At 37.6% G+C, this 14,679-nt stretch overlaps 1 protein-coding gene across 1 annotated transcript in view; it reads left to right on the forward strand.

Moving 5' to 3' along the window:
- mylka (myosin, light chain kinase a) overlaps positions 1-14,679 on the forward strand; it is a 114,986-nt gene that overhangs the window by 57,617 nt on the left and 42,690 nt on the right. The window contains 2 exon segments of the mRNA XM_048192919.1: positions 5,177-5,194; positions 5,197-5,328. Of these exon segments, the coding sequence (XP_048048876.1) occupies positions 5,177-5,194; positions 5,197-5,328 (150 nt within the window).

A 14,679-nucleotide genomic window follows, 5' to 3' on the forward strand; every position in this document is an offset into this window, starting at 1 on the left:
AGTGTTTTCTGGGTGGTTGGCAGTGTGTTGCTATGTGGTTGCTAACGTGTTCTGAATGGTTGTTAGGACATTGCAAGGTCATTGCTAGATCTGTGTTGTGTTCTGGGTTGTTACTAGGGCATTGATAGACAGGTGCTAAGGAGTTTGGAGTGATTTTTAGCAAGTTGCTATGCAGTTGCTAAGGTGTTCTTAACTGGTAAATAGAAAACTCATTCCCAAGTCTCTGTGGTGTTGGTCTCTAGATGTGACTCGGGTCCCTCGTTCACTGTCTCTGGGATTTTTTTCTGCTTTTCACCTATTTTTCATTGTTTCATTGTTTTTAAAATATAAGTCAAGGTCATCTTTATTGTCACTTTAAAGGTGCCCTAGAACCAGTTTTTACACGATGTAATATAAGTCTAAGGTGTCCCCTAAATGTGTTTGTGAAGTTTCAGCTCAAAATACCCCATAGATTTTTTTTTTAATTAATTAACTTTGGGGCATCATTAACTATGCACCGATTCAGGCTGCGGCCCCTTTAAATCGTGTGCCCCCTGCCCCTCGAGCTCTCGACTATAATACAGTGCATTTACAAAGTTCACACAGCTAATATAACCCTCAAATGGATCTTTACAAGATGTTCGTCATGCGTCGGATCATGTGAGTACAGTATTTATTTGGATGTTTAAATTTGATTCTGAATGAGTTTGAGGCTATGCTCCGTGGCTAAAGCTAACATTACACACTGTTGGAGAGATTTATAAAGAATGAAGTTGAGTTTATGAATTATACAGACTGCAAGTGTTTAAAAATGAAAATAGTGACGGCTCTTGTCTCCGTGAATACAGTAAGAAACGATGGTAACTTTAACCACATTTAACAGTACTTTAGCAACATGCTAACGAAACATTTAGAAAGACAATTCACAAATATCACTAAAAATATCATGTAATCATGGATCATGTCAGTTATTATCGCTCCATCTGACATTTTTCGCTATTGTCCTTGCTTGCTTACCTAGTCTGATGATTCAGCTGTGCACAGATCCAGACGTTAATACTGCCTGCCCTTGTCTAATGCCTTGAACATGGGCTGGCATATGCAAATATTGGGGGCGTACATATTAATGATCCAGTTCATTTTTCTTCAGGAAACAACAGTGACACGTGTCGTAAGCGGTCACAGGGATTACAAGATAACCATAAAAACTGACAATAAATATAGAAAATAGTACCACAAGGTACACAGAATGAAAAAAAAAAATGATTTGACAGTTAGACAAGTAGGTAAGTACTAGGTTTATACAGCTAAGTATAGCTAAGTACTATATACTGCAATTACTTAGTGAACATTATTGCACATAAGTGATAAAATATACTTTATGAGGTAGATTGATATTATTGTCTGTTTTGCCTGGTAGGTCAGTCTCAGTCAATGGTAGTGCACTATTAAAGTGATAGTTTAGAGGGGTTTATTGTCACATCTGTTTAAGCAATAGCACTAGTGATGCTTGTCTTAGCAAATACTACTAATAATGATATGAATTTTAGCATGCACAGGATAATGCTAGTTCCAAATGGGTTCCTTTCTATGATATGAAATGAAGTTCAAATTGTAGTGTATTTGTAGTGTATTTTTGTGTCTTTGATCATTGCTAAAGGACCCTTTGGTGTAGCAGTTTTAATTCCATATAAACTGTAGATTCTCTGTGTTGTCCTTGAACAAGAATCAGACTGTAAGATTCATGGTGCTGTTCTTAATACAGACTAGCTGAAAGCCTCTTGAGTTTGACTCTGGGTTTCCCCGAGAAACTGTGAGCCGCAGTAGGAGCCTTTGAGAAAATATGAGACCTTACAACCATATAAAGGCAAAACATGCATCACTCACCCTGAAATATTACACACAGATGGACATGGTAAGTCAGACATCTGAGAGAGAGAGAGAGAGAGAGAGAGAGAGAGCGCTTACTGCATCTGTACAGGCTGATTTTACAATCCCTGGAAAAAGTACGGGGTTGTACAAAAAGAAAGGAAAGTCGGAAAAAGCGAATTCCTCATGATTTTGAGAGGAATGCTCTTTGAATCATGGTGGTCTCGGGGACATTTAGCAACAAAGCCAATTACAAGCAAAAACATTTAACAATGTGAATTATATTGCAAACAAAGAGGAGACAAAGTACAAGTAGTATGGTCATATGCTATTCTGTACATTTCCCATTTGACAGATACATTCACACAGCAATCCTTCCATAGCCACCAGAGGGCACTATGTCAGGAGTGAGGTTAAACTATGTATAAAGTTCTGCAGGGATGACACATTTTTGTAGGCCAAAACACGAAAAAAGTTTTTAGCATTTTAGCACCCCAAGTCAATGTTGTTGTTTTTTTTTTTTTTTTTTTTTTTTTTTAATGGGGTTTTATGTAATAGGTCTGTAGTGAATAGGGTTACAAAATTCTGGGAATTTTCAAAGCTGGAAACTTTCCATGGGAATTAACGAGAATATATGGGAATTAACGGGAATATATGGGAATTAACAGAAATTAATGGGAATGAACAGGGAATTTTCAAAATTGCAGGTTAGCCTATAACAGGGTGCTTAAATGTAGTTGAATAATTTTGGTTAAAACAACCAGATTTAATGTAATTTCAGTTGAATTTTTACCTTGCACATTCACACAGCACACTATATACTGCAAGGCTATTGAGGCCACACCCCCTGCATGCACTGTGCATTCCCAGTCCATAACATGCACATTTGATCAAAAACAGTAATACTGTGAAATATTACTACAATTTAAAATATATTTTTTTTTTATATACATTAAAATATAATTTATTTCTGTGATGCAAAGCTGAATTTTTAGCATCATTTCTCCAGTCTTTAGTGTCACATGATCCTTCAGAAATCATTCTGATTTGATACTCACTTATCAATTTTAGAAACAGTTGTGCTGCTTTATATTTCTTATAACTTGTGATAATTTTTTTCAGGATTCTTTGATGAACAAAAATTTAAAGAACAACATTTATTTAAAATAGAAATCTTTTGTAACTATGTACACTACTGTTCAAAAGTTTGGGGTCAGTAATTTTTTTCTTTCTTTTTTTTGAAAGAAATTAATACTTTTATTCAGTGTGAAACTGATAAAAAGTGATATTAAAGTGATATTGTTAGAAAGATTTCTATTTTGAATAAATTCTGTTCTTTTTTAACTTTTTATTTATCTATGAATCCTGAAAAAAGTATTACAAGTTCCAAAAAAAAAAAAAAAAAAATATTAAGCAGCACAACTGTTTCCAACATTGATACTAACGGAGTATCAAATCAACATATTAGAATGATTTCTGAAGGATCATGTGACATTGAAATACATAACACATAACAGTTGCTGCAATAAAAATATATTTTTTTACATATTTACTAAATTAGAATTAATTGAATGCAAAAAATAAATAACTTATTTCATGTTATGACCAAACAAAATGTTTATATATATATATATATATATATATGTTTTTATATGATACATTTTATATAAATATTATACATTTATATAAATTTCCCAAAATTTCCAATTAATTCGCATAAATTCTCATAAATTCCTGAAAATTCCCATAAATTCCTGTTAAGTTTCCAAATTGGAATATTTCCAAAATTCCCCAGGTTGTTCCCGTTGAAAGTTTCCAGAAAGTTTCCGGAAATTTACCAGAAACTTTCCGCACCTTTACAACCCTAGTAGTGAATATTTTCAAGTTTTATTCTATGACATAAAATACATCAGTAATACCCCCCTTTTGATTTTTTTTTTTTTTTTTTTTTTTAAAGCTTTAACTTGTAGCTAAATAGGATTGTGCACAGAGTAAACATCATCACACCTTCTCATTCTCTCTCCACATTCTCTCTCCACTTTTAAAGCCTCCTTGTGTTTATAATTGCACCTTTACTAACAATTCTGAATCAAACTTTTAGGGAAAATGTTTTTAAGTAAAGTCTTGAGTTTTCGAAAGCTTAATAGTTGTGATGCTGAAGTCATGCAATCGTGGTGTAGTTTGTTTATAGCCTAGGTATATCTTTTTTACTTCTGGCGATTGTATTTAGGCTTCAAAATTCATAAAAATTGTAAGAATCATAATGTCACAAACATGCTGTGTAGTGTAAATCCACAAAAGAACGAGATGAAGAATGAACAAGATATGATAATAAAACAGGTGTGAAACTAATCATTCAGAAACCATAGTAACAAACTAGGACGAGAACTAAAGTCGGGTGCACACTGTATGATTTATAATAGTCATTTACGACTGTTGGTTTTCAGACTGTACGAACATGATCCCCCAGTCAAGACGCATTAAAAACGGATGCACGCAAGAATAGTTTTACATCATCGATCCGTGACACGTTCAGTGACGTGAGCTGCATTTACATGCAGGATAAATGATCTCTAGCATTAATTTTGATCATGGCTTCTCATGAAAAGAAAACAGAAAAAAACAAAACAAAGCCAAAATGTGTGTGGAGCAAGTGGTGGTTTGTTGTTGTCTCACTTATTGAATCATCAGGTTCTGCGCTCCTATTAGTTTTTGATTTAACGGTTGTTGTAGGAGAAGCCACACTACAGGACTGTACATCAAATCTTCTGACACTGGCAGAATTTCATCAGAGGTAAAATTTGATTGCATGGGTCATTAATCGGCTGTCGGTGAACGTCAAACTAACAGTCAAAAAACTTGAGATTTTGGCCTAGGATCCGAGAAATCTTTTAGAACACAAAATTTGTCTCAGACGGTGGCCAAAATCGTACAGTGTGAACCCGGTTTAAGTCAATCAGACCAGTGAAAATAAAACCAAAAAAGAACATGACCGTTACACATAAACTCTTGTTGGTCAGAGAGCTTATTTTATTGCAATAATCGAAAAACCAATAGAAAACACTTGTGGCTTGGCCTACAAAAATACCATCACTGTCATCAATGCACCACTCTATTTTATCATTATGATCACCAGTATTTCGGCTGGAACTTTATCTGCATATCTTGATAACCTTCACCTTGTCCATCTCAGCTTTTACATAATGAATTAAGAATAATTTAGATTGCCTTCTCAGTGGAATGTGTAACATTAAAAGGTTCTCAGCGCTTCAAATGATGATCAATTACTGATACAGTCTCTTTCTTTTTTCTGTCTCTACCTTTTCAGATAAGCCCATTCCACATTCCCAACTGTATTTGAGAATAATAAGGCTCAGCTGAAAGTTCAGGCAGCTGTTTTGGAGGATGCAGGCGTGTATACGTGTGTCGCAGTGAATGATCATGGCAGAGCTGTGTCTACAGCTTGTGTGCTGGTTAAAGGTAAGACACACATATTTGCCAGTACATCAGAATGCATCAAGATTTAAAAGTAACATTAAAGGTTTTTATGTTCAGTGTCCAAATGTATTGGATGTAGAAGTCTAACTTAAAGGTGCCCTAGAACTTTAAAAAAAAAGATGTAATATAAGTCTAAGGTGTCCCCTGAATGTGTCTGTGAAGTTTCAGCTCAAAATACCCCATAGATTTTTTTTTTATTCTTTTTTTTAACTGCCTATTTTGGGGCATCATTATAAATGAGCCGATTCAGGGCTACTGGCCCTTTAATTCACGTGCTCCACTCCCACGGAGCTCGCGCTTGCCTTGAACAGTGCATAAACAAAGTTTACACAGCTAATATAACCCTCAAATGGATCTTTACAAAGTGTTCGTCATGCATGCGGCATCCATGCGTCGGATTATGTGAGTATTGTATACTGTTATATTGTTTACATTGATTCTGAATGAGTTTGAGGCTATGCTCCGTGGCTAACGGCTAATGCTACACTGTTGGAGAGATTTATAAAGAATGAAGTTGTGTTTATGAATTATACAGACTGCAAGTGTTTAATAATGAAAATAGCGACGGCTCTCTTGTCTCCGTGAATACAGTAAGAAACAATGGTAACTTTAACCACATTTAACAGTACATTAGCAACATGCTAATGAAACATTTAGAAAGACAATTTACAAATATCACTAAAAATATCATGATATCATGGATCATATCAGTTATTATTGCTCAATCTGCCATTTTTCGCTATTGTTCTTGCTTGCTTACCTAATCTGTTGATTCACCTGTGCAGATCCAGACATTACTGGCTGCCCTTGACTAAAGGTGCGTTCACGCTGCCTCGTAATTCCTGTAGTTACAAGATTCTAGCTTGTAAAAAGCGTTCACGTCCTCGTAGAGCTCGTAATTACAGCTTGTAAGCTGGGAGTTTTCTGAAAGCTCCCAGATGTACCACGTGGCCGCTGTACCACCTGACCACTGTAGATTGATTTATTAGGCGTTGATAGTGGTGCCATGGAAATGCATAATTCCCAGTCCAAGGACCAAAAGGACGTGAACAGCTCTGAATATAACGTCACGTGTTGTCATTTCAAGATTCCGGTAAATACGAGGTGACGTGAATGCAGCTTAATGCCTTTCATAATATTGGGAAAATGGGCTGGCATATGCAAATATTGGGGCGTACACCCCGACTGTTACGTAACAGTCGGTGTTATGTTGAGATTTGCCTGTTCTTCGGAGGTCTTTTAAACAAATGAGATTTATATAAGGAGGAGGAAACAATGGAGTTTGAAACTCACTGTATGTCATTTCCATGTACTGAACTCTTGTTATTTGACTATGCCAAGATAAATTCAATTTTTCATTCGAGGGCACCTTTAAATCTGTCTGAATGTCACTGCATTAGATAGGAAAATATCTAATGCAATAACATTTCACAAAAAGTTGTTTTTGTGATTTTCAATGTAGAATAATATTAAATTCAAACAGTATTGTGACATTTTGTGGTTGTACAATGTTGATGGGTCATATTGAAAGTTAATGTGATTTTCTACACCTGTGGTTACTCTGCTAGGACAGAACTTAAGATTTAATTTCATACATCCACTAAAAGCCATCAAAAAGCCTTAGCTCCTGAGAAAGCTCTGGCAGCATTTGAGCACAAATGGCATTTGCTTTGGTATTTTGTATCTAATGTAATGGCAATCAGGCATTGTGTGGTTTTAAGTGTCTAACTCTTTCACCATCAGCGTTTTTTTAAAAAGTTGCCAGCCACTGCCAGCATTTTTGATAATTTTCACAAAAGTTTCATGGCCCCCAGAATATTTTGTTGTATGAATATCTGAACATGCATACATATGAAAACCTGTTTTATTCTAGCTTCATGCATTCATTTTTTTATCATCGCTTGAATGTGGATAAGTTTCTTAAAAAAAGCAACATTTTGAACTACAATGTGCATAAGCAATGCTTTTATCGCTTGTTTCTGCTCCTTTTTTTTTTTTTTTTTGTCTGTGTTTTGAGATTCTCTACTCTTTCAGAAGATGTGTAATAGTGCCCCTACCATAAAACAGTCAAAACACCAAAATTTATGAGACATCGTTTCCCCACTATTGATGGAATTTTCCATCATATATGAGTTATAAATGATGGAAAACTCCATCAATGGTGGGGAAAGAGTTGTTATATTTTATTTGATAACATTAGAACCCAGACTAAGTAGCGATTGATACAATTTACAAAATGTTCAAAATATGTAATCCCACTTTTATTCTCAAGTTCAATTTCATAATCTTTTCATATTGAAAAGACTTTTCACTGTGTGTGAGTCTAAAATGAACTGATTTGGGGTTTTCATACAATTGTCAATTGTCTCAAATCAGCCTACATTTCTTGCCCCCGACTTTGCTTGTCAACTCTGAAGGCGATTGAGTCACAAAAACGTAAAGACTCTTGCGAGTTTTTAAAGGGTTAGTTCACCAGTTCACAGTCATTAATTACTCACCCTCATATGGTTCACACCCGTAAGACCTTTGTTTATCTTCAGAACACAAATTAAGATGTTTTTGATAAAATCTGATGGCTCAGTGCGGCCTCCAACACTTTCAGTGGCGCTTTTATCTAGTGATGTGCGATTTCGAAACACTGCTTCATGAAGCTTCGAAGCTTTACAAATCTTATGTTTTGAATCAGTGGTTCGGAGTATGTATCAAACTGCCAAAGTCACGCCCCCCAGTGGAGAACCATTGAAATTTCGAAACACTTATGACATTAAGAAGCCTCGTTTACTGAAATCGCGTGACTTTGGCAGTTTGATACACACTCGGAAACACTGATTCGAAACAAAAGATTTGTAAAGCTTCAAAGCTTCATGAAGCAGTGTTTTGAAATCGCCCATCACTAGACATTGTTGAATAAAGTCGTTTTTTTGGCGCACAAAAAGTATTCTTGTCGCTTTGTAACATTAAGGTTGAACCACTGTAGTCACATGAACTGTTTTAAATATGTCTTTAGTAGCTTTCTGGGCATCTGAAATGTTAATTATCTTGCTGACAATGCAGGCCTCACTGAGCCATTAGATTTTATCAAAAATATCTTAAATGTTCTGAAGATGAACAAAGGTCTTTTGGGTGTGGAACGACATGAGGGTGAGTAATTAATGACAGAATTTTCATTTTTGGGTGAACTAACCCTTTAACATCTCTCATATACACTATAGGAGGAGTTTGCTGTGTGCTCCGTTGATAAATTAATATTGTAGATGTTTTTTTAAGAGTTATTTTAAGGTCCTCGGGATCAGAGAAACATCTGCTCTCTTGTAGTCTGTGAGGCTGTGTAATGGTGGAGGTTCCATGTTCAAGTGGGTTAAAAATGTAAAATACCAGTCTTTTCCCACACACACACACAGACACACACATGCTGCAGTGGCTGAATCTGATCTGAGTCTCAGAGGACAACTTGAAGAGAAATTACCCTCTGCAATCTGTTCCATGACTTTGTTGCTGTTTCCAGACATTAATTTATTAAATATTTAATACTGTGCTTGCATATTCAGTATGCATTCTACAAACAGACTGATGCTTTGATGATTATTGTATATGAATGTATACCTAACAGTGAATGAAAGAAATTCCCAGTAGCGCTTTATTTTTACAGTCCTCATGTACATACTATTTAGTCAAGTCAAGTCAATTTTATTTGTATTGTGCTTTTCAAAAATATTTCAAAGCAGCTTTACAGAAAATCATGATGTTAAAGTTTATAATATGTTAATATCTTCATTCCTTATAAGCATTTAGCAAATTAGACCTATATATCCAACTTTATATAAAGAGGTGGCCAATAAAATAATTACGATTTACAACAAAATAAAAAATCAGGCATTTGCTATGTATAGATTTTTGTGAGTATACTGATAAAGTTGGATGTAATATATATCCATCTTTATATTTAGAGTTACAGTTGCAATCAAAACTATTCAACACCCTTGACCTGCAAGACATTTTGCTGCAGAGAACAACACTTTATGAAACAATTAAACAAAGGCATCAGTAAACTATCAAAGAAAGTTTAATACACATTTTAGTGATTCTGAGAATGTAAAGTTAATGAAAAATGTGGGGGAAAAAATCTAATTGGCTCTAAACATTCATGTACAAAATTATTCAACCCCCAAAAGTCAAAGTGCAGAATCTTTTATTCTTTATAACCTCCAATTAACGCTGCTTGTATGTGCTTAGAAGCTTCTGTCACTTCTCTACTGCAATTTCGCCCATTCCTCGCTTGAAAAAGCTTCCAGATAATCTTTGGTTTTCAATTTACTGTCACAATTATGTTTAGTTTAGTTTTGTTCATGGATTTTTCAGTTCCTGTGTTCCTTTGTTTGATTTTCCCGCCACTAATCTGTTACCATGGACACTAACTATCCTCACATCTGTTTGTCATTCATCTCTTCAAAATTGTGTATTTAAGTTCCTGCTGCTCACATAGTCTTTGTCTGGTCACATTTATGTTAAGTGTGTTTGTTCCTGCCTGTTCGCCTGCCTTGTGGATTTATTAAACTTTGTATTTTAAAACTTTATTCATCGTCTTCATCTGTATTTCCTGCAAGCACCTGTGACAGATGATCTTTTCTTTAGTAAAGGACTTTTGTCACCTAGCAGTCACCAGCTCCCTTGACGTTGAGGCCTTGAAGACCTTGTTCCGGATCGGGGCTACTTTCAACCACCTCACTGACCTCCCAGACACCACAGGACTGGAGTGGAGGGCGACCCTGAAGACCTTGTTCCAGATTGGGGCTACTTTCAACCACCTCATCGACCTTCCAGACACCACAGGACTGGAGTGGAGGGAGACCCTGAAGACCTTGTTCTGGATCAGGGTTACTTTCAACCACCTCATCGACCTCCCAGACACCACAGAACTGGAGTGGAGGGAGACCCTGAAGACCTTTTCCGGATCGGGGCTACTTTCAACCACCTCATCGACCTCCCAGACACCACAGGACTGGAGTGGAGGGAGACCCTGAAGACCTTGTTCTGGATCGGGGCTACTTTCAACCACCTCATCGACCTCCCAGACACCACAGGACTGGAGTGGAGGGAAACCGTCATTAGGTGTCTCGAGAGCGTCGCGTCTCAATCCGGAGCACAGCCAGACTCAGAGCACGCTTCAATACTATCGAACATGGAGGAATCGTGTGTGCCCCCCACAGATGCTGAGGGTCAACCCGCCACGACGAGTGAGCTAGAGCTTCAGGATGAGAGGACAGGACTTACCATCGCACCAGAAGTAGAACCCCGACGTGAATCTGACCAGGGGAGTGAACCTGTGACACCAACGGCCGAGGGAACGAAGACGGAGGACTGGCTGATGGACTTAAATGGGAAATTGTCGACTCCCACCGGTATGTGAATCTTTATTGCCTTTGGAGAACTTTAAGGGCTCTGATTCATCATTCTGTTCAGATGTATCGCTGTGTAAGGACATCATGGTGAACATGAGCTCCTGTGCTGTCTCCGGTGAGTCCCTGCTATGACGTCGAGCCGCAGGTCACGCAACCACCAGTAGCTCCTGTGCGAAAGGATCCTACGGCTCCGCCTCCAGCCTCTGATCACGTCGCTCTATCTCGGCCCGTCGACCTGCCGGCTACGCCTTGGCTCCTCCCACCATCAGCTCCACCGGAGAACATCAGCCTAGTGGCTCCACCGGGTTCCCTCATCCCACCGTCTCCCCCTTGGTCAGTTGTCACATCACTTCCACCTCAGACATGCAGGTCGTCCACTGCACTCCGACCCTCCACCCTTTCAGCTGCAGTGGGTTCCTTCTTCCCTTCAGTCTCGCTGCCGTCCTCACACCGGTCACACCGGCATCACCCCAGTCCTCGGGTACTCATCACCGTGGCTGCACCCAGGTCTCCAGAACCTGTGACAGTGATGGCATCACCATCTTTGCCAAAATAGCTTGATATTTCAAAGAATTCATTATGTCCTTCATACAGTCATGATTTCCACTTTCTGCAACAGCAAAGCACCCCCATAACAAGACTGGACTACCTCCATGTTTGACCATGAAGATGGTGTTCTTCTGCTCATAACCTTTGTCTTTATTGCACCAGACATACCACTGATCCATGGGTCCAAAAAGTTCCAGTTTAGTCACATCACTCCATAAAACATTCTTCCAGAACTCCAAAGGCCTTTCCAAATTAATTGTAGCATATTCAAGTCAGCGTTTTATGTTATTCTTGGTCAGAGTGGCATTCGGCCCAGTCCCGACTTGAAGGCCATGCTTGTCTAGTGTTCTTCTTTGACTCTGCATTAAATTTTCTTTCTTTTTTTCTCGTTTCATTAGGTCCTCTTGCAAGTATTTGGCAGTAAATTGAGGGATTTTCTCAGTTTCTCAGATCAAACGTTTTATTCCCCTTAATGATATTGTGCTTTTCTTCAACACCCTCAAAGGTTTTCTGGTACAACAAATTTTAAACTTATGAATAAGGCTGTCAGCTGTGTCTCTAGGAATTTTTAGTGTTTTGGAAATCTTCTTGTAGCTATAGACTTTCTAATGTAATAAAATAATTAGTTCTCTATAGCTTTTGTGAGAGCTCTTTTGACTTGACCATATTTGGTACTCAACTCAACACATGCATGGGCTAAATGTATGTACTGTATGCGCAACAGCACAAGCTAATTCAGTTTTGTTATAGAGTTTCCAATGAGCTTAATTGTTTTAACACAATTTTGTACCATGCCATACAAATAAATGTATGACTTAAAAACAGCAGTGTTGAATAGGGGTTGAATAATTATGACATAGCTGTATTACAAAAAATATATATATTTGACATTATCACTTTTAATTTGCCATTAAACTGTTATACATGCAATTTTTTATATTTATTAATTATTTTTATTTTATTACAGTCTCCGAAGGTTGAATATTTTTTTTTATTGCAACTATACATATGTTTATCTCTTAGCATGAGAAAACATTAGTTTTTGTCTTTTAGTTTAAACCAGACCTGTTCGTGGCACAGCCCAAGTTTAGCTAAGAAGCATCATTAAACAGTATAACTCACTAAACAGCACTATACATGAAACTTAAAAAAAAATTCCCTTTGCACTTCAGAAATTGTGGGCTTCCACACACACACGCACACACACACACACACACACACACACACACGCGCGCGCGCACACACACATAAACGTATCTCAGATGAGAATGACGCAGACATAACGACAGCAGGGGTCAAAGTGCTTTACAAGAGAGAGAATAAAAAACGTGGAAAAGAACACATTACAACATATAAAAAAGAACAATAAAAACATACACCATTTCAGAATATAAGAAAGAGAATAAAAATGTTTTGATTTTTTTGATAAGTATGATTTACAGTAAAAGTGGCAATTTATGGAGCAAACCGTGGATCAGGATACTATTCCAAAGTTTAGGACCTATTACAGAAAAAGCACGGTTACCTCTTGATTTATAATTACAATGAGGAACCTTTAAAAGCAGTTTATCAGAAGACCTAAGTGCTCTAGAGGGAGACTGAAGGAAGAGGAGATCACTAATACTGGGGCACATGGCCTGCTTGTGCCTTACATTCAAAAAGGATAATTTTGAAATAGTTCCTAGATTTCACAGGAAACCAATGTAAAGATGTTAATATGGGAGTACTATGCACCCTTTTTCTCATCCCAGTTAACTGTGCTGCTGCATTATGCACCAATTGCAGGCAAGTCTATAACCTTGAGAAGTGTTTGACTTTAGCGAATGATCTCAAATAAAAGAAGCTACTCTTAACAACAGCATTAATTTGCTTATTAAAAATTAGAGATGAGTCCATAATTATGCCAAGACTCTTTATGTGATATCTTAAATTCAGCCCCTTCAGACCCTGGGTAAACTGTTCCAGCCGTATCTGACAACTGAATATGCTGGAGTTTTTTTGTTTGTTTGTTTGTTTGTTTGTTTTGATGAGAGCAGAGGAAACACGCCCAAACAAATTGTGGTTATGTAGGTGCTGTTTGATATTTTTTTAGGCTTTCTTACCCCAAGACACAACTAATTTCTGCAGTTCTCTAACTGTGATCCTTGGAGAGTCTTTGTCCACTCAAACTCTCCTCCTCAATGTGCATTAAGACAATATAGACACACATCCTCTTCCAGGCAGATTTGTGACATCTTTAGTTGATTGGAACTTATTAATTATTGCCCTTATGGTGGAAATGGGAATTTTCAATGCTCTAGCTATTTTCTTACAGCCACTTTCTATTTTGTGAAGCTTAACAATATTTTGCTGCACATCAGAACTATATTCTTTGGTTTTTACCTAATGTGGTGGATGATTAAGGGAATTTGACCTTTGTATTTCCTCATATATATTCAAGTCATGGCTGGATAATTTAATGTTCCTCACCCTGGTGTGCTAAAAAATGTATATATGAATGGGAATATACTTATACAGATATTTTACTCATAAGAAATTCTAGGGGTGCCAATAATTATGGCCAATGTGTTTTGGAGAACCTCCCCCCACAACACCACCACCACACACACACTTTAAATTCTTGTACTTCAATTAAAGCTTAGATTTTTGCTAATGTTTTTTTCATGAACGCTCAAAAGGATAAACAGTGTGTTACACACGTTCAGTTTAGTTTGTTCTCATCAGTCACATATGTTCTTTGTCTTCTGTTTCCCGCCACTAATCTGTTTTTTATGGACACTTCAGTTCATCATTTAAGTTCCTCCCTGTCCACTCTCAGTTGTCAATCGATGTTTGCATGTGTTTACCCTGGTTGTTACCCTTGCATGCATTTTTACACCTTCTGTCTGTTTTTGTGCTTAATGTATCATTAAAAATCACTTCGTATTAGATCCTGTGTACCTTCATCTTTATGCGTCTTCATCTTCGCAACAGATCGACCGACCCTAATATGGATTATGCAGCCAAATTTGCTCCGATCGCTTGTGAGAGCCTGAATTTTCTTATAATAACCCACGGATCCACAGACCCAGAGTCCGTTTCACCACCTGCAACCACAGATGAATCGTGTGATCCCCTCGTAGATGGAGAGCTACCACCTGCCACGATGCGTTAGCCAGAGCCCCAGGATAAGTGGACAGCGCTGACCCTCGCCCCGGAAGAGGAGCTCCCAAGTGAGTCTGACCAGGGGTGTGAGCCTGCAACATCTGTGGCCGAGGGTATACTGGTGGAAATAGAGGCTGAGGACTGGCTGATGGACTGATGGTACAGAGGTATCGTCTCCCACTCTATCCCACGTTTCATGTTCTTCATCACTGTTTCTAGACAGCACTTTGATTTATTTGGA

The sequence above is a fragment of the Megalobrama amblycephala genome, linkage group LG6, assembly GCF_018812025.1.
Source record: "Megalobrama amblycephala isolate DHTTF-2021 linkage group LG6, ASM1881202v1, whole genome shotgun sequence".
NCBI classification, from domain to species: domain Eukaryota; kingdom Metazoa; phylum Chordata; class Actinopteri; order Cypriniformes; family Xenocyprididae; genus Megalobrama; species Megalobrama amblycephala.